The following is a 27,055-nucleotide window of genomic DNA, read 5'->3' on the forward strand; positions in this document are numbered from 1 at the left end:
AAAACAGTGCTAGCGGGTTTGGCTCAGTGAAAAGAGCATTGGCCTGTGGACTAAAGGGTCCCAGATTCGATTCCAGTCAAGGGCACATGCTCAGGTTGCAGACTTGATCCCCAGTAGGGGGCATACAGGAGGCAGCCAATAATTCTCATCATTGATGTTTCACCTCTCTTTCCCTCTCCCTTCCTCTCTAAAGTCAAAAAAATATATATTTTTTTAAAAAATAAAAATATATCTTTTGGGTGAGGATTACAAAAAAAGGTATTTGAAAAAAGTTAAAAAATAAAAAATTCATTAACATTTATTTTTGTCCATAGAGGCTATACCTCATACTGTGTACTATTATATAATGTGAGACAGGACCCCTCTTCATTGCCCACAAATTATAGGATGGGACAACACAATCTTTAAAGTATTTTACCTAAAAAGACATGATTCCTGGAATTTGCTTTAAAATACTGTCAGGCCCTGACTGGTTTGGCTCAGTGGATAGAGCATTAGCCTGCGGACTGAAAGGTCCCAGGTTCGATTCCAGTCAAGGGCATGTACCTTGGTTGCGGGTATATCCCCAGTAGGAGATGTGCAGGAGGCAGCTGATTGATGTTTCTCTCTCATCGATGTTTCTATCTCTCTAGCCCTCTCCCTTCCTCTCTGTAAAAAATCAATAAAATCAATAAAATATATATATAAAATAAAATACTGTTGAGTGTTGACCTATGAACCAGGAGGCATAGGTTTGATTCCCAGTGAGACACATGCCCGGATTACTGGTTCAATCTCCAGTATGAGGCGTGCAGGAGGTGATCAATGATTCTCTCATCGTTGATTGTTTCTGTCTGTCTCTCCCTCCCCCTTCCTCTCTGAAAGCAGTAAAAATATTTTTAAAAAATATATATTTGTAATAAAATAACATACTGTCAAAAAATAGACAGGGTGAAAGATACTAGTAAATTTCTTTAAAAATCAACAAAATATTGTTATCTGGAGAAGCCAAGTAGATGGGATGTCAAATATTATTCTCTCTACTTTTATATATATTTGAAAATTTCTATTTTAAAAAATTAAAATGCCACTGAGGCATGAGAATGTAGAGTAAGAAGCAGTTATTTTCACTGTAGATAAAAGACAAATCAGAGGAAAGCTACACGGGAGCTGGGCACTATTATTATATCATCAATTAAATCATATCATTCTAGAGGCCAGTGCACAATCAGGACCAGCGGGCCGGGGGAAGGGACCATGGGAGGTTGGCTGTGGGAGTGCACTGACCACCAGGGGCAGCTCCTGCGTTAAGCATCTGCCCCCTGGTGGTCAGTGCGCATCATAGCTACCAGCCGGTTGTCTAGTCATTAATGGTCGCTTAGGCTTTTATATATATAATTACTAATTATTGGATGCTTTGCTTGTTATGTGCAGGCACTATGCTAAGCAGTCCAAATACATCCTCTCTGATCCAATGTTTCCCAAAGTAATGTCTGCAAACCATCTACAACAAGATCTCCTAGGATAACTTTATTTTTTTGAATTTTTTTAAAAAAAGTACTTTCATAGATTTCAGAGAGGAGGGGAGAGGGAGATAAAAACATCAGTGATGAACCCCTAGCTGGTTTCGCGCAGTGGAGAGAGCATCAGCCTGTGGACTGATGGGTCCTGGGTTTGATTCTGGTCAGAAATACATGCCTGGGTTGTGGGCTCGATCCCCAGTGGAGGGTGTCCAGGAGGCAGCCGATCAATGATTCTCTTTTGTCATTAATGTTTCTATCTCTCTCTCCCTCTCCCTTCCTCTCTGAAATCAATAAAAATATATTAATACTTGCCTGTCAAAAAAAAAAGAAGAAACCATCACTAATGAGAGAGAATCATCTATTGGCTACCTCTTACACAACCCCTACTGGGGATCAAGCCCACAACCGGGGCATGTGCCCTGACTGGGAATCGAATCTTGACCTCCTGGTTCATAGGTTGACGCTCAACCACTAAGCCATACTGGCCGGCTATTTTTTTAATTTTTAAAAACTGAGTTGAGATACCTTTTAAATGTATTTATTCCTGAGCCTGGTCTCAGACTTTTTTTCTAAAGTAGAATCAGTGGAGGGTGAAGGACTATCCCATGACAAAGTCCCCGGGCAATTCTATATTTTTAATTATTCAGTTGATTTATAAGCACAAATTGGAAAGCTACTCCTCTACCCCTCAGGATCACTCTCCAAGAGAGAACTTAACTCCACGTACAGATAAACAAGCTCAACAAGGAGACAGGAGTGGTGGTGCTGAAATTAAACGCAGTGCTAGCACCATCAGTCTCCAAAGGCTACAGTTCCATTCATGCCAGCCCTCCTTTCACAGCCCTGAAGGGGCAAGTAGGAACTCCCCAAAACCCCAAGTGTTTATAGCTAAGAGGGGAGACTGCTTTGGAGAGTGATGAGGTGGCTGCACATCTCACCTGTTCGTGATCCAGCATGGTCAGTCCTTTCACTCCTGCCAGGATGAGATTCTTGGCAATTTCAGCCCCGAGCCCTTTCATGCCGACAAGAAGCACCCGGGAGGCCCGCAGCCTGTAACACAAACATTGTTAACTGGATTACAGAACAGCAGAAACTCGCCAAATCATTGAAGAACAAAACAGGGCTATAATTTTAGTTTTCATTCACTGCACTGAAGCAGCACAGCCTCAAAACTAGAAAAGAGATGCTCCAATCCATCCTGCAGAGCACATTCATTCAACAAATACTTGTTGAGCACCTATGCCAGGCTCCTCTCTAAGGTGTGGAAATAAATCAAACATAATCCTCGCCCTTCTGTAACTTATACTTTGTGAAGAAAGCAGATAAATAAGAGAGTATATAGGGTGGGACAAAAGTAGGTTTTACAGTTGTTCATAGGGAAAATAATACAAAATTAATAAGTAATAATACAAGAATAAACTGTTTCAGGTACTCACACTGTAAATTTACTTCTGCCTCACCCTGTATATTATGCCAAAAAGTGATGAAAATCAAGCATGATGTGATCAAGACTGATGGAGGATGTTATTTTAGTCAAACTCATTGAAAAGGCCTTTCTGAGGTGCTGAGCACAAATGAAAATGATATAAAGGATGAATATATAGATATTTGGGAGAAGAGCATTCCAGGCAGAGAAAACAGCAAGAGCAAAAGCCCTGAGGCCGGAGTTCGTGGCATGTTTCAGGGAGAGGAAGAGCAGTGAGCAATGGGGAAACTGATAGGAAATTAGGTTGTAGACAGAACCAGGGGCTACATCATGAAGGCTCTCACAGGCATTGTAAGGTTTCTGGATTTTATTCTAAGCCTGATGAAAAGCCATGGGGTAGTGGGGTCTGGAGGGGAAGAGTATCACAGTTAAGGTGAGAGGATGAGGGCTTAGACTAGTATGATAGCAGAAGAAGAGGTGGGAAGGGGTACTATTTAAGCCATAACACGCAAAAACGTGGCAGCATGAAAGAGGGTGTACCAAGGAAATGTTTGGATCATTCTACATATAAAGTGACAGAAGACACGGCTAACAGAAGGTAGTCAGAGGTTGGGCTATCCCAAGAAGTCTGGACTTAACTCTGAAGTCAGTGGGAGACAGTATATAGGTCTACAATATCTTATTTGAATTCCCTTGGAGGGGAGGAAAACATACAAAATTCCCATATATAGTGACAAAATAAAGGCACAAGCTCTTTTCAATGAGGAAAAAAAGAAAAAATCCCTTGAAGCACAAGTGTTTCAGAATCACAATTTTTGATTTGAAACAGGAATAAAGAATATGATGTCATATAGGGTCCTAAACTAATGGAGTCATCACTTTGTAAGGTATATAAATGTCTAGTACTGTTATACACCTTAGACTAACATAAACTTTTATGTCAACTGTAATTGAACACTAAATTTTAAAAAAATACAATAAAAAAAAGTGCTCATTCATTGACATTATAAAAAGGAAATAAAAGAGTTTACAATGTAGCCGAAACCGGTTTGGCTCAGTGGATAGAGCGTCGGCCTGCGGACTGAAGGGTCCCAGGTTCGATTCCGGTCAAGGGCGTGTGCCTGGGTTGCGGGCACATCCCCAGTGGGAGGTGTGCGGGAGGCAGCTGATCGGTGTTTCTCTCTCATCGATGTTTCTGACTCTCTATCTCTTTCCCTTCCTCTCTGTAAAAAATCAATAAAATATATATTAAAAAAATATATATATATGATGTAAAGAGAGCAGGGTTTACATTGTAAACTCTTTTTTATTTTTTTTATTTTTTTATTTTATTGATTTTTTTACAGAGAGGAAGGGAAAGAGACAGAGAGTCAGAAACATCGATGAGAGAGAAACACCGATCAGCTGCCTCCTGCACATCTCCTACTGGGGATGTGCCCGCAACACAGGTACATGCCCTTGACCGGAATCGAACCTGGGACCTTTCAGTCCGCAGGCCGACGCTCTATCCACTGAGCCAAACCGGTTTCGGCTACATCATATATTATGAAACAACCCCATCAGGATCTTAGACAGCACTCTGTAATTAAACGCCTTAATATTTCTGCAGCAAATATATGATTATTCACACTGAAAAGGATAAGTAAGAACTAAGAACAGCCTCACATAAATTCAAGTTCTTTCTCCTGGACAATGAGTTTGCTCTTAATTTATGAAATGAGTCCATTCTCAACAAGTATTGGGAAGAACATGCAGAAGCTATGTTCCAATGGTTCTAATAATTATGGATGCTGCATGTAGACTAGAAGTCTTTAATGAGAATGGTGGCTGAGTCCTGTGCTGGTTCTTGGTGCTAGCAGATTCTGGATTTTCTTCGCTGATACAGTCAAAAGGATAAGATGGGGAAAGAGGGAGAATATTGACAATATTTCCCTCAAAGGGATATGTCTGGGTCTCAGTTTCTCCATTATTGCTTTCAATCTATGGGCCCTTTCACTGCCAATCACAGGAGAGCAGACAGGACTTTCAAGTGACAATTCCACTTCACCAGAACAGGAGACAGCTGAGAAGAGGGCTTACAGGAGACAATGAGCAGGTCCTTTATCAGAGATGTAGAGCATCATACCACCGGATGGGAGAAGGGAGGAAAACTATTTGGCTTTCCAGAGGAGCCCTAATCCCTCAAGAATCAGCAAATGTAATAGGCAATGTTTCCTAAAAGAATATAGTACATGTCAAACCAGGCATCTACCTGGCCTCCTTGCGCAGAAAGGTTGAGCACCCTTGCATTTAGCTGTACTTTCCAAGTCTCTGCTATCACTGTGAGTCTAAGAGCCCTCCCAGCACCTGGCCCTGACTCTGCTGCACCTGGAACTCCAGGCTCTACGTTCCCTTCCAGTCGGAGTGAGAGGGCTTTCTGCTGTCTGACTGCTCCAGTACCGCAAAGATACAGCCCTGCTCTCGTCTAGGAATCCGTATCTTCAAATATTACCAATGGCCTCCTAATCTCCACACCTACTAACTTCTCAGGCTCTGTTCTCCTTGATATTCCTTCAGCAACAGGCATTACCGATCACTCATGCCTCTATGTATGAAGACTTGGGTTTAAATTCTGGCTCTGTGAGTTCCTACCTGGCTGACCTAGACAATCGCTCTAAACTTCAGTTTATCCACCTGTAAAATGGGGATACTAATTCTGACTTAATGGTTTTTAATCTCAACAACCTGGTAAAATGTGTATACAAAGCCATCTAGCATAATCCTTGGCATGTAACAGATGCTCAGTTTATGTTACTTGAATTTATTAAACTTCTCCCCAATCCCATTGCCTTAATTACAAATGGCTCAGTAAAGGATTCATTCTGATTAAAACAAAAAACAAACAAACAAAACACACACACACACACACACACACACAAAAATAAATAAATAAATAAATAAAAAATAAAACTCACAAAGAAATCTAAAGCTGGCATTTAAAGCCATTCAGTTATTGGCTAGCTCTGACTTCTCCAGCCTTACCTCCTGCTACCACCAAATTACTTTACTTAATCCCAAACATGCCCTCAGTTTTCCACCTGCAAACTTTATTTTTTTATATGCCTATATTTTTATTGATTTCTGAAAGGGAGAGGAGAGATAGAAACATCAATAATGAGAGAGAATCGCTGATTGGCTGCCTCCTGCATGCCGCTCCACTGGGGATCTAGCCCCCAACCTGGGCATGTGCCCTGACCGGGAATTGAACCGTGACCTCCTGGTTCATAGGTCGATGTTCAACCACTGACCCAAACCAGTCGGGCCACCACCTGCAAACTTTAAATCACAATATTCCACACACCTGAAATGCACCTGTTCTTCCTCTCTACGCCCAGTCAAGCCTTTCCCCAGACTTCAAACCCCAACTTGAGTGCCATTTCCTCAGCAAGTCTTTTCTTATGACAGACTCGAATACTCTCTCCTCTGAATTCAGAGCAAATGCCACATATAAATGCCTCTGATAAGTCACATTATAGCCACGTGTCCTTTCCATGATCCCTACATCCTGTGGAGCTCTTCAAACTCTGCGAGTTTTTTTTTTATTCAAGTGGCACCACCCCTGACCTTCATGCTTATGTTGTTAATCCTTAACCATGCCAGGGGCCCCAAGATTACAGCTTACTTATGGCTCAATTACATGAAAAGCACCTAAAATAGTACCTGGCATAGAGTCAGCATTTAATGAATGTCAGCTATTACTATTCATACTCTGACACAGCAATTCCCCTTCTAGGAATCAACCCTACAGAAATGTTCAAGTGGTCACAAAAGTCAGGTACAAATATATTCACAGCAACACCATCCACTTGCTTCCCCCTACCTCCACAGTGTCTGGTCTGAGCCACCATCGTTTCTCGCCTACGGAACTCAACAGTCCCCTACCCGGCCTCCCTGTTCACACTGTCCCCATCTCAGGCAGAGATAGGGCCCTGGCATTAGTTGTTCTCTCCAAACTTTTCACATGACCCATCCTTTAGGTTTCAGCTCAACTGTCACTGGTCACCTAATCCAAAATAATGTCCACTCCCTCTTCAATCTGGAATTATGCTAATTGCTTATGTTCATTGCCTGTTCTTCCATTAAAATGTTCACTCCAGCCTAGATAATAGTGACGATTATAAAATGTAAACTCCAGAAACCACTACATTCCTAGCCGTTATGACTATGCTTGGCACTTATGCTGTTGCTCAAATAGCTGTTGAATTAATAGATATACCAAAGCAAGCCCAAGTGTCCATCAGCAGAAATACATGTCTGGCATGTAACTGAACACTCACTATGGCCAAGCACTGTTCCAATCTCTTTGTTGTTTAATCCTCATGACAATCTTATCAGCTGGGACCTTGTCATCACTATTTTACAGCCGAGAAAACAGACACAAAGTCAACTAGCTTAACCAAGGTTACACAACTAGAAGTGGCTAACATGAGCTAGCAGGTAAGGGCAACAATAAGGTAGAGCTATTGAGATGGTAGCTCTGGATAGATGAAGATGGTGGCATAGGTAAACACCTACACTTGTTGCCTCTCACAACACATCAAAATTACAAAAGGCAGAACAACTATCATCCAGAACCGTGGGAAAGCTGGCTGAGTGGAAGTTCCACAACTAGAGGTGAAGAAAGCGTATTGAAACTCGTAGGGGGTGCAGAGGTGCGGAAAGGGCTGGCTATGCGGCTTTTTTAATCGGGAGGGAGATACAAGCTCCTCGCTTGTTCTGAACTCCAGTTCCAGGCGAGACTCTGGGGGACCCAGACACATACGGGGAGCAACTGGACTGTCTGGCGTCAGGACAGGAACGCGAGGGTGGCTTTCTTTCAGAGGTGCTCTCAGCGATCATTGTTCCTGCGCAGGGACGCGAGGATGCAGGGACCTCTTCAGTTGCAGGGTTGACTGGCAGCCATTGCTGTATGCTCCGCCCTGGTGATTCCCTGAGAACCTACCCCACCCAATTTACAACCCCAACCAAGCTGTGCGAAGCAGCTTTTGCATATTAATAGCCTGTCCTTTCTCAGCCTAAAACCTGTTAAACAGGCAGCAGCTGGGTCAGGGAGCCCCACAGCAATCAATCCAGCAGCAGCAGCCTGCCTTGCTACACAGCTAAGCCTCGTCTGGCCACTTGCAAACCCAATACAAAGAGGAGGAATCTGTAGATCTCTCTGTAGCTCTTGCTGGGTGGCCCCAGGCAGTGGCTGACTTTGCACCTCCTTGGAGATCCAAGAGCCATTGTACCCAGTGGTCAGTGTGAGACCATACCTGATTACAACTCTTCACATCCATGAGACACTCTCAAGGGGCAGACTCAGTGAGCACCAAAGCCCCACTGAAGCAAGTTCTGCCCCATAAGGGTGTCTCCTGCACAGCAGCTCTTCCTTTGTAGATAGAGCTGGTCCTCACAGCCAGTTGGCCTGGAGGTCAATTCCTCCCAGTGATACCAACAGCAATCAAGGCTTAACTACAACAAGACTGTGCACACAGCCCACAAAGGGGTGCACCGAGAGTGTCCACCTCAGGTGACTGGGAAGGCTGAGCCACTGGGCCCTACAGGACACCTACCACACAAGGCCACTCTATCAACTCAAGGAGACTTAGCAGCTACCCAATATATAGAAACAAACACAGGGAAGCAGCCTAAATGCGGAGACAAAGAAACATGTCACAAATGAAAGAAATGGATGAAAGCAAACTATTGGATATAGAGTTCAAAACCACAGTTATAAGGTTACTCAAGAATCTCCTAGAAACCTCCGAGGAACTTAGTGAGACCTTTAAGGATCTTAGTGAGAATGCCAAAAAAATGGAAAAGGACCAGTCAGAAATTAAGCATACACTGACTGAAATAAAGAATAATATACAGAGATTCAACAGTAGATTAGAGGATCACAAGAATCAAGTCAACGATTTGAAATACAAGGAAGCAAAAAAACACCCAACCAAAAAAGAAAAAAGAATCCAAAAATATGAAGATAGTGTAAGGAGCCTCTGGGACAACTTCAAACGTACCAACATCCGAATTATGGGTGTGCCAGAAGAGAGAGAACAAGATATTGAAAACCTATTTGAAGAAATAATGACAGAAAACTTCCCCTACCTGGTGAAAGAAATAGACTTACAACTCCAGTACGCGCAGAGAACCCCAAACAAGAGGAATCCAAAGAGGACCACACCAAAACACATCATAATTAAATGCCAAGGGCAAAAGACAGAGGGAAAATCTTAAAAGTAGCAAGAGAAAAACAGTTAGTTACCTACAAAAGAGAACCCATACGAGTGTCAGTTGATTTCTCAACGGAAACTATGCAGGACAGAAGGGAGTGGCAAGAAATATTCAAAGTAATGAATAGCAAGGACCTACAACCAAGAATACTCTACCCAGCAAAGCTATCATTTAGAATTGAAGATCAGATAAAGAGCTTCAAAGACAAGAAAAAGCTAAAGGAGTTCATCACCACCAAACCAGTATTATATGAAATGCTGAAGGGTATTCTCTAAGAAGAGGAAGAAGAAGAAAAAGGAAAAGATAAAAAATTATGAACAATAAAGTGACAACAAATACATATCTATCAACAAGTGAATCTCAAAATCAAATGAATAAAAAATCTGATGAACAGAACTGGTGAATGTAATATAATCAGGGGCATGGAAAGGGAGCGGACTGACAATTCTCACGGGGGAGGGGGTTTGGGGGGTGTGGGAAGAGATTGGACAAAGAGCTTACACCTATGGACGAGGACACACATGCACACACACACACAAAATGGAAAACTAGGCAGCCAAACTAGGCAGCCATTATAAATAAGAGAGACCTGGCTGGTGTTGCTCAGTGGTTAGAGGATCATCACATGCACCTAATGGTCTTGGGTTCCATCTCCATTGGCGGTATGTATGGGAGGCAGTCAATTGAGGTTTCTCTCACATCAATGTTTCTCCCTTCCTCTCTCTCTAGAATCAATGAAAAAAACAAACGTATCCTCAGGTAAGGATTTAAAAAAGAATAAGATAGCCCTAACCGGTTTGACTCAGTGGATAGAGTGTTGGCCTGCGGACTGAAGGTTCCCAGGTTCGATTCCGGTCAAGGGCATGTACCTTGGCTGTGGGCACATCCACAGTGGGGGGGTGTGCAGGAGGCAGCTGATCGATGTTTCTCTCTCTTCAATGTAACTCTCTATCCCTCTCCCTTCTGCTCTGTAAAATATCAATAAAAAAAATTTTTTTTTAAAGAATAAGATAATGATGGCAGCCTGACTGGTGTGGCTCAATGGTTGAGCATCAACCCAGGAACCAAGAGGTCATGGTTTGATTCTCAGTAAGGGAACTGAGTTATGGACCCAATCCCCAGTAGAGGGCATGCAGGAGGCAGCCAATTGATGTTTCTTTCTCGTCGATGTTTCTATCCTTCTCCCTTTCTCTCTCTATAAAAAAAGAGAGAGAATGATGGCAATTAACACTTATTAAACAGTGACTGTATGCCAGGCACTATTCAAAGCAACTTATATGTGTTATCTCTGAACATAGGTGCTATTGTTATTCTCATTTTACAGATAAGAAAGCCAAAGTGTGATAGACAAAATAGTGCCCCAATCTCTGGGACCTGTGGATAAGTTACTGTACATGACAAAAAGAACTGAACTGATATTGTGATTAAATGAAGGGTTTTGAGATGGAAGATGATCCCGGATTATTGGAGTGGGTCTAAGTAATCATAAGAGTCCTTATAAGAGAGAGGCAGAAGTCAGGCAGAGGAGATGTGGTGACAAAAGCAGGGGCCATAGTCAGAGAAGAGAGATTTGAAGATGCTACACTGCTGGCTTTGAAGATGAAGGAAGGGGCCACGAGACAAGGAAAGCAGTGACTTCTAGGCACTAGAAAAGTCAAGCGCACAGACTCTTCCCTAAAGCCTCCACAGGGAGCAGAACCCTGCACACGCCTTGATTTTAAGCCCACCACTGAAAATGGTTTCAGACTCTGACTGCCAGAACTGTAAGATAATTTGTGTTAAGCCACCAAATTTGTGGCAATTGCTACAGCAGCAACAGAAAATACATGGAGCCCTGGCCGGTGTGGCTCAGTGGATAGAGCGTCGGCCTGCGAACTGAACAGTCCCAGGTTTGATTCTGGTCAAGGGCAGGTACCTTGGTTGCGGGCATGTCCCCAGTAGGAGATGTGCAGGAGGCAACTGATCGATGTTTCTCTCTCATCGATGTTTCTAGCTCTCTATCTCTCTCCCTTCCTCTCTGTAAAAAATCAATAAAAATATTTTAAAAAACACATTCTTTGTAATATTTAAAAAAAAAAAAAGAAAAGAAAATACATGGAGGCACAGTTGAGGAACTTGCTGCAGATCACACAGCTACTAAGAGACAAAGCAGCCGAAACCGGTTTGGCTCAGTGGATGGAGCGTCGGCCTGCGGACTGGGGGGTCCTGGGTTCGATTCCGGTCGGGGGCATGTGCCTGGGTTGTGGGCACTTCCCCAGTGGGGGATGTGCAGGAAGCAGCTGATGGATGTTTCTCTCTCATCGATGTTTCTGGCTCTCTGTCTCTCTCCCTTCCTCTCTGTAAAAAATCAATAAAATATATTTTTTAAAAAAATAATAATAAAATAAAATAAAATAAAAGACAAAGCAGTCTGGCCGGTGTTGCTCTGTTGGTTGAGTATCATCCCATGCCCCAGGAGACTGCTGATTCCATTCCCAGTCAGGGCACATGACCCGGGTTGTGGGCCTGATCCCCAGTAGGGGGTGTGCAGGAAGCAGCCAATTGATGTTTCTCTCTCATTGATGTTTCTATCTCTTTCTCCCTCTCCCTTTCTCTGAAATCAATAAAAACATATATTTTTTAAAAAGGCAAAGTAGATGTCAACTCAGGCAACATGTGCTCTTAAAGGTATATTGCCTCTCAATATCACAAATAAATGTAAAATTACATTGTGACATATTGTATATATACGTAGTCCACTGGTAACACAGTGGCAGTAATTACCATCCACAGAGGACTCATTAAGTACCAGGCACTGAGCTAGGTCCATTACATGTAGAACCTGAAACCTTGACTAGTTCTTCAGCATTTTTCTCTCTCCAATAAAAGCATACATGCTCTAAACCAGGGGTCTTCAAACTTTTTAAACAGGGGGCCAGTTCACTGTCCCTCAGACCGTTGGAGGGCCTGACTATAGTTTAAAAAAAAACTATGAACAAATTCCTATGCACACTGCACATATCTTATTTTGAAGTAAAAAAACAAAACGGGAACAAATACAGTATTTGTATTTGCATGTGGCCCGCGGGCCGTAGTTTGAGGACCCTGCTCTAAACATTGCACAACATTTCTCTTCCTAAGAGTCCAAAGGGGGCTCCACAGACCTCGTGGGGTAGGCCATCACATTTCCATAGGAAGGATCCATGTCTGCCTTGAGAAAGGAAAAAACTAAGGCTCAGAAAGGTGTCCAAGCTCTCACAGCTAATGGGTGGTCTGAGTTAGGATCAGAATTCAGCTCTGACCATGATCTATGACTTTTTTCTCTCAATGTCTCTCCCATGCTCCCTGTATACAGTTGGTTCTAAATAAATATATGACTTACTCTCCTTTCTTTGACTTCTGCTCCCATATGAATATCTTTTAAATTTCTGGGAAGGGAGGAACCAGAGCCTTTATATATAATCTTTGAATTCACACACTTCAAGTTAAGTCAAGTAAATGAATTCCATTCATGATTAAAAACTCTTAAGCCCACCAAATTCACATTCAAACCACCCTTATTGAGAGTCTAATACAGTGGGGCCTTGACTTACGAGTTTAATTCGTTCCGTGACCGAGCTCGTAGCTCAAATTACTCGTATGTCAAATCAAAAAGTGAACGAGTGAGACACGTGATGCTGGGCTGATGTTGTGGTGTTCACTGTGGCGTTCGCTGCGCCAACTAGAGGTGGGGTACCTGAAGCTGGCTCGTAACCCGAATTTTAGCTCACAACTCAAAGCAAAAAATCGGCCGAGAGACGGCTCGTATCTCGAAAAACTCGTTAGTCGGCACACTCTTTAAGTCAAGGCCCCACTGTATGTGAGTGAGTCACGCAAAGACCTAGTGGCAAGAGGCTATTTCAAACAGGGTAAGCACAAAGCCCCTGAGGACACAAAGAGCTCTAGCATATTTGAGGAACGGAAAGATTCAAGTAGCTTTCATGGAATGTAGGCAAGGTCTGACAAGCCAGAGCATGAAAGGCAAGGATTTTTTAAAGCTTTGGATTTTACTGAGTGAACCAGAAATGATCACTGGAAGGCTTTAAGCAGGACCCCTAATTTAAATTCATTTGGCAGCTGCGTGAAGAGTACATTATAGCCCTAGTCCAGTGGTCGGCAAACTGCGGCCCCTGAGTGTGGCTCTTCCATAAAATACCACGTGCGGGCGTGCACGTACAGTGCGACTGAAACTTCGTGGCCACACTCAAGGGGCCAAAGAGCCACATGTGGCTCGCGAGCCGCAGCTTGCCGACCACTGCCCTAGTCGGTGTGGCTCAGTGGATAGAGAACCAGCCTGTGGACCAAAGGGTCCCAGGTTCGATTCCAAGCAATGGCACATACCCAAGTTGCGTGCAGGAGGCAGCCAATCAATGATGCTCTCTGACCATTGACGTTTCTATCTCTCTTTCCCTCTCCCTTCCGCTCTGAAATCAATAAAAATTAAAATAAAATAGAAAGAGAGAGAGAGAACAGGGGAGACCAGTGAAGAGAATGCTGAGGTGATCTGAGATGATGGGTGTGGCTTAGACTAAAAAATGAAGGGCCCTGGCTGGTGTTACTCAGTGGTTAGAGTGTCGGCCACGCAACAAAGGGTCTCACATTCAATTCCCCATCGAGGGCACATACCTGGGTAGCAGGTTCAATCCTGTATGTGGGAGGCAACCAATTGCTGTGTCTCTCTCCCACTGATGTCTCTTGCTCTCTCTCAAACCCCCCTTCGTCCCTCCCTCTCACTCTCTCTAAAAATCAATGGAAAAATATCCTCAGGTGAGGATTAAGCAAAAAATAAAAGGAGAAAAAGTTAAGAAAGGTAGATGAGATAAAGTTTGAAGCAGAGCCAGCAGGACTTCCCAATACATTGGATGTAAGTATAAGGGACAACGAGAAACCAAGAAGTAGGTTTCTGGTCTGTGCTACAGGATATGGTAAAGCCATTGGCATTTGGCAAATTTGACCACTTTCTCTTTCTAAAAATAGCCCCTTCTTCATTTAACAGTATGGTACTTTTCATTTAAATCTACAATCCTGCTCCATCCAACTGCCCATTCATCATATGTACTTATATGTCTTGTCATAATCCATAACCTAAGACTGCTCCCCACTGTGATCCGCTTCAGCAAATCTGTTCCTCCTAGTCTTCCTCATCCTTCTGAAGTCCCCACTCAATCCACTGACTCATGCTTTACACTTGCCTTATTTATCTCAAGCTATTTCCTATGTAGTTTCCCTTCTTTTGTTGCTGGTAATTTATACTTGTCAAATAACTGTAACTATAATTTTCTAACTCCTTTCTGTGCTTAGGCACTACTCATGCATTATCTCATTTAGTTCTCCATAACCTTATAAAGTAGATTATATTATCTCTACTTGATAAATGAAAAAACTGAAGCATAGAGAAGTTAAGAGATGTATCTATCCAAGGTTACCTAGGGGGAAGGGGGGGTGCTGGGAGGAGGAGGTAAAGGGGGATAAAATGGGAGATATCTGTAATATTATCCTATGTAATAAAAGCCTAACATGCAAATTATCCCCTCGACCTGGAGTTCAACCAGGAATTCGACCGCTTCCTATGACGTGCGCTGACCACCAGGTGGTCACTGACATGGCGGGCATGACTGACGTGGCTGCCGGCCTAATGGGCACCGAGGAGAGCAGGGCCGTGGAGGGATGGTGGAGCAGGTGAGTGGGCGGTGCCATGCCAAGGCGGGTGTGAGCAGGGCCAGATCGCCCGCCAATATGCCCTGCAGATGGTTCCCAGCAGTGCTAGCGGGGAGGGGGAGAGGGGGCAAGGGGAAGGGGGGTGCCTCCTCCTAGCTCCCAGGCACTGAGTGAGCCGGGCGGGGAGGCCTGGCCAAAACTGATCACCCAGCAGACAGTGACCACCCATGAGGATCCCGTCCCACACCCGTGCGGCCTCTTCTGGGTGAGCCAGGCCACAGCCACTGAGACCACGGGGGCCAGTCGGGCTCCCCGTGGGTTCACACAGGAGCTGGTCTGTGAGGCCGGCCGGAAAAGAGCGTACTGCCCGCCCGGCTTCTGTGTCGCACCGCTGGGCAGCCTAGAGGCCCAAGCTGCACCCCGGCACGCAGCGTCCTGCACGCTCACTGCATCTCCGTGTGGGGACTCGGGTGCTGTGACTCAGGTGGAGGGGGGCACACAGGGGCCCAGGGCTGCTCAGGGCCCAGAGGTCAGCTGGGACCTGACCTTCCACACCAGATGCATGCCGGCCAGGCCTAGGGACCGCACCATGCTTGAATTTCGTGCACCGGGCCTCTTGTCCACAATAAAAAATATATTGCCCTAACTGGTTTGGCTCAGAGAATAGAACGTTGGACTGCGGACTGGAAGGTCCCGGGTTCAATTCCGGTCAAGTGCACATGCTCGGGTTTCGAACTCGATACCCAGTGGGGGGCATGCAAGAGGCAGCCAATCAATGATGCTCTCTGATCACTGATGTTTCTATCTCTCTCTCTCCCTCTCCCCCTTCCTCTCTGTAATCAATAAAAATATATTAAAAAATATATATATTTTAAAAATAAAGGTATTCAAGGTTAAATAACTAAGATGTTCTTGAGCTGAGATTCAAACTCACCACTATCAACCACTAGAATAAATTAGTCCTTATATGAAACAACCAGGGGGGTAGGGGAGGCCAGGGGATTGTCAAGGGCAGGGGGAAAAAAGGACACATATGTAATACCCTTTGTAATACTTTAAGCAATAAAAAAGAAAAAAAAAGAAAAAAGAAACAACCAGTACCCAGTACATGTCCAGTAGCTTTAATGGCAAATATGTGCCTATGGAACCAAATGAAGTTCCTCTGAACAGCATAGGGTAATTAGTGATTGAAAATAGGGAAGTTTTCCTAATCCCTTTCTCGTAAAATCAAAATTTCACAGTTAAAAAAGCCTTAAAGATGTCACACTCACCCCTCCTTTTGCAGATGTGGAGCCAAGAAATTGTGTGACTCACCCAAGGGCAAAGAGCTGTTTAGCAGAGATGAGGATTGAAGGCAGGTCTTTTGACTTCTTGGTCAGTGATGGCAAACCTATGACACGCGTGTCAGAGGTGACACGCGAACTCATTTTTTTGGTTGATTTTTCTTTGTTAAATGGCATTTAGATATATAAAATAAGTATCAAAAATTTAAGTCTTTGTTTTACTGTGGTTGCAAATATCAAAAAATTTCTATGTGTGACACGGCACCAGAGTTAAGTTAGGGTTTTTCAAAATGCTGACACGCCGAGCTCAAAAGGTTCGCCATCACTGTCCTAGGTCTTTGCAATGTATAGTCATTTCATTCACTCGACAAATATCTAAATATCTACACACTTGTAAGCACTGGAAATTTAAGAGACCAGTACAAACCCACATTCTAATTATTGGACATTTATAAACTGCTTGCCCTAATGGAGTTTATAATCTACTTCCCTCTTTCCACTCACCCTCCCTTCCTGTCTTAGATATGGGGATAAATCACTGTTGAGTGGGAGAATCAGACATGCCTTTGCTGTGAAAGGCAGTGCCAAAACTGTGGAAGCACACTCTGAGAGCATACACAGCTGCCAGCTTTAGCATTCCCCTGTATGTTAATTTGATTGAAAGAATGAGCCCCTATGGTGGAAAATGAGCTGCCATGGGAATAGCAGCGAGTCTGAAGTTAGAGGCTACAAATCCAATCCTCCGCCTATTTACTTGAGTGTGACATTGGAAGAGTTGGCTCCCTTCTTTGAACCTCATTCATAAGATGGGCTGTGCGCCACAGCAAGACGCAAACTCACGTGCAAACTGCCAGGCAATGGCGGAGAGGACAGCAAAGTAGAGAACCCATGCTATGTAAAAGAGGCGGCCTCAGCCCTAGCCGGTTTGGCTCAATGGATAGAGCATTAGCCTGTGCACTGAAGGGTCCCGGGTTCGATTCTGGTCAAAGGCATGTACCTCGGTTGCAGGATCAATCCCCAGCCCTGGTCAGGGGCCGTGCAGGAGCAACCAATCGGTGTTTCTCTCTCTTTGTCTCTTCCCCTCCCTTTCACTCTCTCTAAAAATCAATAGAAATGCCTTGGGTGAGCATTAACCAAAAAAAAAAAAAAAAAAAATTTCCTATTTTTCAAAAGAAAGAAATCTGCCCAGCCAGTGTGGCTCAGTGGTTGCACATTAACCTATGAACCAGAATGTCACGGTTCAATTCCCAGTCAAGGTACATGCCTGGATTGCAGGCTCAATCCTCAGTAGGGAGCTTTCGGGAGATAGCTAATTGATGATTCTCTCTCATTATTGATGTTTCTATGTCTTTTTCCCTCTCCTTTTCTCTCTGAAATCAACAAAAATGTATTTTTTAAAATAAAGCAATAAAAGTTCATCACTCGCCGAAACCGGTTTGGCTCAGTGGATAGAGCGTCGGCCTGCGGACTGAGAGGTCCCAGGTTCGATTCCGGTCAAGGGCATGTACCTGGGTTGCGGGCATATCCCCAGTGGGAGATGTGCAGGAGGCAGCTGATCGGTGTTTCTCTCTCATCGATGTTTCTAACTCTCTATCTCTCTCCCTTCCTCTCTGTAAAAAATCAATAAAATATATTTAAAAAAAAAAAAAAGTTCATCACTCTAAAAAAAAGCTGTTAAGGTCAGAAGTAGGACCTAACTAGAAAACCTCATTAAAAAAATAAAAATTTTAAAATGACAGAAATCAGAAACTCTATATGAAATCTCCAGATGGGAGGGGGGAGGGTAACATTTCCCCCCAACTTTCATTATTAAAAATTTCAAACATAAAAAAGTAGAAAATAGTAACATTTTGCTCTATAGCAGTGGTTCTCAACCTTCCTAATACCGCGACCCTTTAATACAGTTCCTCATGTTGTGGTGACCCCCAACCATAAAATTATTTTCGTTGCTACTTCATAACTGTAATGTTGCTACTGCTATGAATCGTCATGTAAATATCTGATATGCAGGATGTATTTTCATTGTTACAAATTGAACATAATTAAAGCATAGTGATTAATCACAAAAACAGTATGTAATTATATGTGTGTTTTCCGATGGTCTTAGGCGACCCCTGTGAAAGCGTCGTTCGACCCCCAAAGGGGTCGCGACCCACAGGTTGAGAACCGCTGCCTTAGAGGCAAGTCAATCTGCTTTGTGGAGCATCCTTCCTGTCTCTACAAGGCGCTTTCCACTCCAGAGCCCTGCTATGAGACTCAGTTGAAAAATGGCCATGAGAGCACTTTAATAAGTCTGTAAGGTTGTCTCCAAATAGCTTCCTAATTACAGATAGCCCCTTCCTTCCCAGGACCCTCAGCCAACCCTTTCCAGATTCTTCACAGGCTTCAGTACATCTCTACTCCTTCAGAATAACTCCCACCTCCCAAGAATTCCATATCCTTCAAAGAGCAGTCCCTAAAACCAATCAACCCACCTGTCTTCAGGCCAGTCCCAGTCATCCCGGAGTTCTGCCTCTCACAACCCACACTGACTCCTTCAGCAAGTCCTGTCCCCTCTGTCCTCAAAGATGTCCAGAATATGTATCTGACCCTTCTCTAAAGTTCCAAGCCCCATTACTTATGTCTCCAGCGGATTACTGTAGTAAATATTGCAGTAGTCTCCCAACTGGAACCCCTATTTCCACGTCTGCCCACTTCAACCTATTCCCCACACAGCAAGAATGGTCCTTTTAAAATGGTCCTTTTAAAAAATCAGATCATGCCACACCTATTCAAAACTCCCCAGCACAGAATAAAAAATACAAAAGCTAGTCACTCATTTGGTTCCAGCCATCCCGTGTGACCTGCCAAGCGTGCGCTGGCCCCAGGATGTCACACTTGCCGTCCTGTGGCAGGAAGGTCCTCCCAGGTGGCTCTTCCCTTTCATACCTGTCAGAGGACCTCCCTGGCCACCCTATCCAAACAGCTCTCCGCTTCACCATCCTTTATTGAGCCTCTTATCCTGCTTTATTCTTCTCCCTTGCTCTTGCATTACCTAACAGTCGATTTTTTAAAAAATATTTTTATTTCAGAGAGGAAGGGAGAGGGAGAATCACTGATGGGCTGCCTCCTGCACACCCCCACTGGGGGCAGAGCCCGCAACCCGGGCATGTGCCCTTGACCGGAACCGAACCCGGGACCCTTCAGTCCGCAGGCTGACGCTCTATCCACTGAGCCAAACCAGCTAGGACCCAACATTATTTATGTTTGTTGCCAACACTAGAGTGTAAGTTTCATGTGAGCCAGGAGTTTGTTGTTCAGGGATATATGCTCCATGCCTAAAACAGTGATTGCGGAAGGTGCTCGATAATTATTTGACCAAATCAATCACCTCTTCCAAAGACCTCATCTCTGGTAACTATTCCTCAGCACCCCCGGGATGTATGCCCAACCCCCGCGTCCTGTCCTCTCAGGACACATCCCCATACCTCGACACGAGCCTCCTCTGCAGGTGCCTCCAGCCCCCCTGGACTCCTAGAGCCTCTCACGACTCCCACTAAAAGCCCTGGCCGTTTGGCTCAGTGGGTAGAGCGTGGACCTGCGGACTGCGAGGTCCGGGTTCGATTCCCATAAAGGGCGCGTGCCCGGGTTGCAGGCTCCATCCCCAGTAGGGGGCGTGCAGGAGGCAGCCCATCAATGAGTGTCTCTCCTCACTGATGTTTCTCTCTCTCCCCCTCTCCCTTCCGCTCTCTGAAATCAATAAAAATAAATAAAAGACTCCCACTAAAAATAACTTACCCCCAAACGCTCCAAAACCCTCCTTCTCCCAGATGGGCCCACCCACCCCTTAGAGGCCACAAGCATGTAGGGTGCACGTTAGGTTCGCCTGTCTCCCCAGCGTCCAGGTCCCCACGATCTAGGAATGAATGAACACGCCGCTCTTTTCACCCTTTCCAGCCATTCCCGGCCCCTCCTAGTTCCCAGCCCCCACCCCCGACCTAAACTCCAGCATCACCCCCTTTCGGGCTGCGGAGTCCCTAAGTTCGAATCCTCCTGTTCCCTTAGGACTCCCCCATCACCCCCTCCCCGCCCCCCAAAGGCCTCCAATCCCTCAGAACCGCCCTCTCACCCCCTGGGAAGTCCTGGCTTCCCATACCTTCCAGAAATATTCCCAAACCAACCCTCCCAGCCCTCTCAGGCCGGCTACCCTCCCCGGGTACAGAATTCCCGCCTCCCTTCTTCAAATTAGACCCTCCCTCTCCCTGAGGGCCGCGAACGCCTCAGGCCAGACGCCCCCTCCAGACCCTCAGCCCCACAGGCTGCACCAGTCTGACCGTTTCTGGGCCTCCAATCCCCAGAGACGGATCTGCCGGTCATACTGCGCCGCTTCCTCCTCGCTGATGCCGCCGCCAGCCTCCTCCTTCTCCACCATGGCGCCGGCTCTCGCTGCCCGAGCGCAGGTTCTGCTCTCGCCAACCGCCAACCGCCGCGCGCCGGGACGCATCTGCGCCTGCGCTGGAGACCGCGCCTGCGCAGTAGCTCCTCTCCCCCGCCGGTCCCTGCAGCCGGCGACCACGTGGACCGTCCCAGCTTCAAAGGCAGGCCGGCCACGGCTGGTCACGTGACAAGAGTCTCCAGCCCAGCGGTTCTCAACCTGTGGGTCGCGACTCCTTTGGGAGTCGAAGGACCCTTTCACAGGGGTCGCCTAAGACCATGGGAAAACACATATATAATTATATATTGTTTTTGTGATTAATCACTATGCTTTATGTTCCATTTGTAGCAATGAAAATACATCCTGCATATCAGATATTTACATGACGATTCATAACGGTAGCAAAATTACAGTTATGAAGTAGCAATGAAAATAATTTTATGGTTGGGGGTCACCACAACATGAGGAACTGTATTAAAGGGTCGCGGCATTAGGAAGGTTGAGAACCACTGCTCCAGCCCGCCCAGACCAAAAGGTAGCTGGGTCTATGGCCCCCACGAGAAAAGGAGACTGCTATGAGATTATTCATTCAGCAAATATTTATGGAGCGCCTGCTGCAAACCCGGCATTGGGTTTTTGAAATAGAATGGCGAATAAAATAGACAAATCCTGCCCTCATGGAGCTTATCTGATGTTGAGGAGGGCCCAAGATAAAATCAATGTAAATTAGGCCATGCTTAAATGCTTTGGGGAAAAATAAAGCAGGGTATGGAACTACAGGATGACAGGAATGGCCAGGGAAGGCCTCTCGGGGAAGGAGACATTAAGCAGAGATCCGAAGAAATAAGCTGTACACATAACTGGGAGAAGACGCATTTCCTGGCAGAGAAAACAGCATGTGCAAAGGCCCTGAAGATGAAGCGTGCTTGCATGGTTTAACTGTGGAGAAGGCATGGTGGCTGGAGCAAAGTGAGAGAGTGGCAAATGGTAAAAGATTAAAACATAGATTAAAAAAAAAAAAAAAGCAAGCCCTCACTGGTTTGGATCAGTGAATAGAGCTTCGGCCTGTGGACAGAAGGGTCCCAGGTTCGATTCCGGTCAGGGGCACATGCCTGAGTTGCAGGCTCGATCCCCAGAAGGGGGCGTGCAGGAGGCAGCCAATCAATGATTCTATTTCATCATTGATGTTTCTCTCTCTCTCCCTCCTCCCTTCCTCTCTGAAATCAATAAAAATGTGTTTTTTAAAAAACACAAATATCACCAGCACCGGTTTGGCTCAGTGGATAGAGCGTTGGCCTGCGGACTGAAGGGTCCCTGGTTTGATTCTGGTCAGGGGCATGTACCTTGGTTGCAGGCACATCCCCAGTGGGGGGTGTGCAGGAGGCAGCTGATCGATGTTTCTCTCTCATTGATGTTTCTAGCTCTCTATTCCTCTCCCTTCCTCTCTGTAAAAAAATAAAATAAAATATATTTTAAAAAACACAAATATTTATTATCTCATAGTTTCTGTGGGTTGGGAACTCAGGAGCAGTTTGGCTGGGAAGTTCTAATTCAAGGCCTCTCATGAGGGTCCGGTCAGATGCACACTTTGTCTGCAGTCATCTGATGGCGTGGGGTGGAAGAGCACCTTCCAAGGTGACTCACTCACATGGCTGGCAAGTTGTTGTTGGCTGATGGCTGGGGACTTCAACTCCCCTGGCCAATTTCTGGGTCCAGACCTTTAGAAATAGGCAGGCTCCCCTTAAAAAAACTATGTGACGCCAAAACCGGTTTGGCTCAGTGGATAGAGCGTCGGCCTGTGGACTGAAGGGTCCCAGGTTCGATTCCGGTCAAGGGCATGTACCTGGGTTGCGGGCACATCCCCAGCAGGAGATGTGCAGGAGGCAGCTGATCGATGTTTCTCTCTCATCGATGTTTCTAACTCTCTATCTCTCTCCCTTCCTCTCTGTAAAAAATCAATAAAATATATTTAAAAAAAAAAAAAAAGCTATGTGAGCCCTAACTGGTTTGGCTCAGCGGATAGAGCGTCGGCCTGCGGACTGAAGGGTCCCAGATTCGATTCCAGTCAAGGGCATGTACCTGGGTTGCAGGCACATCCCCAGTTGGGTGTGTGCAGGAGGCAGCCTATCAATGTTTTTCTCTCATCGGTGTTTCTAACTCTCTATCCCTCTCCCTTCCTCTCTGTGAAAAATCAATGAAATATATTTAAAAAAACAAACAAAACAAAACTATGTGAACCAGCAATTCCACTCTTAGATACATACCCAGAGAAATTGAAACAGGGCCCTAAACAGATACTGGTATGCCAATCTTCATGGCAGCATTATTCACAATCCAAAGGTGGAATAACCCAATCCATTCATCAACTGATGAATGAATAAACAAAATGTGATCTATCCAGACAATGGGCTATGAGTCAGCCATAAGAAGGAATGAAGCACGGACACATGCTGCAGCATGGATGACCCTTCAAAACATATGGTATGCCCTGACGGGTTTGGCTCAGTGGATAGAGCATCAGCCTGCGGACTCAAGGGTCCCAGGTTCGTTTCCGGTCAAGGGCATGTACCTTGGTTGCGGGCACATCCCCAGTGGGGGGTGTGCAGGAGGCAGCTGATCGATGTTTCTCTCTCATCGATGTTTCTAACTCTCTATCCCTCTCCCTTCCTCTCTGTGAAAAATCAATAAAATATACTTAAAAATATAAATATATGGTAAGTGAAAAGCCCAGACACAATAGGTGACAAGAAAAGAAATAGGTAGTGATGATGGTTGCATAATATTGTGAATGTACTTAATGTTAATGAATTGTACACTTGAAAGTGGTTAAAATAGTGGGTTTTATGTTATATATATTTTTTTAATTTTTTTATTTTTTCATAAATCTTTATTGTTGAAAGTATTACATATGTCCCCATTTATGTTATATATTTCTTACTACATTATTTTTTAGTTTTAAAAGATTTTAAAATTGATTTTGAGAGAGAGAGAAAGGGAGAGGGAGAGAAAGAAACATCAATGTGAGAGGGAAACGTGGATTAGCTACCTCCTGCACGCCCCCTACTGGGGATCAAGCCCACAACAGGGAATCAACCAGCAACCTCTCCAGTGCATGGGACAACCAACCAACTGAGCCACACCCGCCAGGGCTCACTAAGTTCTCTCGATCATCGTTGTGGCCCATTGCATTTTGCAAAAATGGCTATGACAGCCCTAGCTGGTTTGACTCAGTGGGTAGAGTGTTGGCCTTCAGACTGAAGGGTCCTACGTTAGATTCCAATTAAGGGCACGCATCTAGGTTGCAGGCTCCATCCCCGGCCCTGGTTAGAGCACGTGCAGGAGGCAACCACATGAATGTGTCTCTCTCACATCACATCGATGTTTCTCTCTCTCTCTGCCTCTCTCCCTCCCTTCCACTCTCTCTAAAAATCCATGGGAAAATAGCTTCAGGTGAGGATTAACAACAACAACAAAAAATGGCTAAGACAGGCCAAGCCGGTTTGGCTCAGTGGATGGAGCGTCGGCCTGCGGACTGAAGGGTCCCGGGTTCGATTCCTGTCAGGGGCACGTACCTCAGTTGCGGGCACATCCCCAGAAGGGGGTGTGCAGGAGGCGGCTGGTCGATGTTTCTCTCTCATCGATGTTTCTAACTCTCTATCCCTCTCCCTTCCTCTCTGTAAAAAATCAATAAAATATATTTTTAAAAAAATGGCTAAGACAATATCTCCCATCCTACATAATCTTATAACATTCCTTTGAAACTTCTCCCATTGAGGGGATGGGTGGGTCTATGTTCATTGCCTTTCCTTGAAATTGGACTGGCTTTGGTGACTGACCAAAAGAGTGTGGCAATGGCTTCTCGGCCTCATGTGCAGGACCTGTTCTTATCAGTTTAATATCTGATACGTCCTCTATCCCAGGACATTATATTAAGATATAATCTTAAAGGCACAGATATTCTTTTAGAAAATGAATGCAAACCTTACCCATTTAAAAGTTTCAGGCTCACTGGAAGTGAATATTTTTTAAAATATTTTTATTGATTTCAGAGAGGAAGGAAGAGGGGGAGAGAGATAGAAACATCAATGATGAGAGGGAATCATTGATCGGCTGCCTCCTGCATGCCCCCTACTGAGGATCGAGCTTACAACCCGGGCATGTGCCCTTGACCAGAATTGAACCCCGGGACCCTTCAGACCACAGGCCTATGCTCTATCCACTAAGCCAGACCAGCTAGGGAAGTGTTAAGTATACTTATTTAGATGGTTGTGAGACCAATCTCTAGAACATTTTCATCTTGCAAAACTGAAACTCTTTGCCCACTAAACAACTCCCCATTTCGCCCTTCACCCAGCCCTGGAAACCACCATTCTACTTCTGCTTCCATGAGTTTCACTATTCTAGATACTTCATATTAGTGAAATCATACAGTATTTGTCTTTTTGTGACTGTCTTATTTCACTTAACATCATGTCCTCAAGGTTCATTCATGTGTAGCATGGATAAGATACTTCCTTCCTTTTTAAGGCTGAATGTATTCCATTGTAAGTATAGACCATATTTTGTTTCTGTTCATCCATCGGTAGGCATTTGGGCTGTTTCCACCTTTGACCATCATCAATAATGCTATGAACACGAGTGTACCAATATCTCGTTGAGATCCTGTATCAATTCTCTTGGGTTTGTAGCCGTGGGGCAGTTCATTTTTCAGCAACAGCTGATCAGAACAGCTGCCGAAAGTGAGACCTTGGAACTCAAAAGGGGTGGAAAGCAGTTGCTTCCTAGATGAGGCTCCTGGGTTTAAGGATTACATAATTACCTCCGCCCAGGTGCCTGCTCGCCATTAGCCAAGGCAGCGGCTCTCCATCCCACCTGCACATTAGAATTATCTGGGGAGCTATTCAGTAAATATGGTGCCCAGGCCCCACCTTCAGAGACTCTGATTAATTGGTCTGGGGTGGAGCTGAGACATTGGGATTTTTATAAAATGCTCCCCAGGTGATTCTAAAATGCAGCCGGGGGGAGAACCATGGAGCAAAGATCTGTGTGCTGCTTCATTCTAGTCTCAAGTCTTTTCCTGTTCTTCCTTTTCGGACCGCAGAATTCTTAAGGCTGCTTAGAAGACATCAGATTGAGCTCTGGATGTCTCTCATGGCCCTGTACCACTTTTAGTCACACTTTCTTTTTTTTATTGATTTTGAGAGAGAGAGAGACACACACACACACACGTCGGTTTGTTGTTCCACTTCGTTATGCACTCATTGGTTGATTCTTGTATGTGCCCTGACCATGGATTGAACCTGTAACCTTGGGGTATCAGGACGATGCTCCAACCTACTGGGCTAGGGCCTAATCACACTTTCTGAGTCATTCTGTAGACATGGGCTGCCAGTTAGAGTAGGGGCTTATGTGAAGTATATTTATTTAGATGATTGTAAGACCAATCTCTAGAACATTTTCATCTTGCAAAACTGAAACTCTATACCAGCGATGGCGAACCTATGACACGCGTGTCAGAGGTGACAGGCGAACTCATTTTTTTGGTTGATTTTTCTTTGTTAAATGGTATTTAAATATATAAAATAAATATCAAAATGTCTTTGTTTTACTGTGGTTGCAAATATCAAAAAATTTCTATATGTGACACGGCTCCAGGGTTAAGTTAGGGTTTTTCAAAATGCTGACACGCCGAGCTCAAAAGGTTCGCCATCACTGCTCTATACTCACTAAACAACTCCCCATTTCACCCTTCACCCAGCCCTGGAAACCACCATTCTACTTCTGCTTCCATGAGTTTCACTATTCTAGATATCTCATATTAATGAAATCATACACTGACAAACGGAGATTTAAAGACTAATCCTTTTTAATAAAAATGCAATACCTATAGTAAAATATATTTCATTACACAGATAGATGGATTTTCACCCATACAAGGTGTTAAGGGTAGAACTGTGCCCCCCCCGCCAAAAAAATATGTTCAAGTTCTAATCTCTGCTGCCTATGAATGTGACCTTATTCAGAAATAAAGTCTTTGCCAATGTAATCAAGTTAAGATGAAATCATTAGGGTGGGCCTTAATCCAATATGACTGGTATCTTTTTTAAAATTTATTGATTGATTTTATTGTTTATTATTTTTTTTTAATATATTTTATTGATTCTTCACAGAGAGGAAGGGAGAGGGATAGAGCGTTAGAAACATCAATGAGAGAGAAACATTGATCAGCTGCCTCCTGCACATCTCCTACTGGGGATATGCCCACAACCAAGGCACATGCCCTTGACTGGAATCGAACCTGGGACCTTCCAGTCCACAGGCCGACCTCTATCCACTGAGCCAAACCAGTTAGGGCTATTGATTGATTTTAGAGAGAGAGGAAGAGGGAGATAGAAACATTGATTTGTTGTTCCACTTATTTATGCATCAATTAATATGTTCTTGTATGTGCCCTGAAAGGGAATCACACCTGCAACCTTGAGGTATGAGGATGTTACTC

The 27,055-nt window shown here is 44.6% G+C and overlaps 1 protein-coding gene and 1 pseudogene across 3 annotated transcripts in view; one reads left to right on the forward strand and one right to left on the reverse strand.

Moving 5' to 3' along the window:
- SAE1 (SUMO1 activating enzyme subunit 1) overlaps positions 1-20,626 on the reverse strand; it is a 79,538-nt gene extending 58,912 nt beyond the window's left edge. Inside the window, exons 1-2 of one of the 3 annotated variants that reach the window (XM_036302861.1) lie at positions 20,456-20,626; positions 2,441-2,552 (exon numbers count right to left, since the gene is read on the reverse strand). In XM_036302861.1, the coding sequence (XP_036158754.1) occupies positions 2,441-2,552; positions 20,456-20,625 (282 nt within the window). In that variant the 5' untranslated portion in view covers position 20,626. Of the gene's footprint in view, positions 1-2,440; positions 2,553-9,772; positions 9,797-20,455 lie in introns of those variants that run through there. The other 2 variants (XM_036302862.1, XM_036302863.1) reach the window with 2 other exon arrangements.
- Positions 20,627-24,407: 3,781 nt separating this feature from the next.
- On the forward strand, positions 24,408-24,581 carry LOC118652843 (annotated as a pseudogene).
- The last annotated feature ends 2,474 nt before the right edge of the window (positions 24,582-27,055 follow it).

Source organism: Myotis myotis, unplaced genomic scaffold, assembly GCF_014108235.1.
Source record: "Myotis myotis isolate mMyoMyo1 unplaced genomic scaffold, mMyoMyo1.p scaffold_m19_p_34, whole genome shotgun sequence".
NCBI classification, from domain to species: domain Eukaryota; kingdom Metazoa; phylum Chordata; class Mammalia; order Chiroptera; family Vespertilionidae; genus Myotis; species Myotis myotis.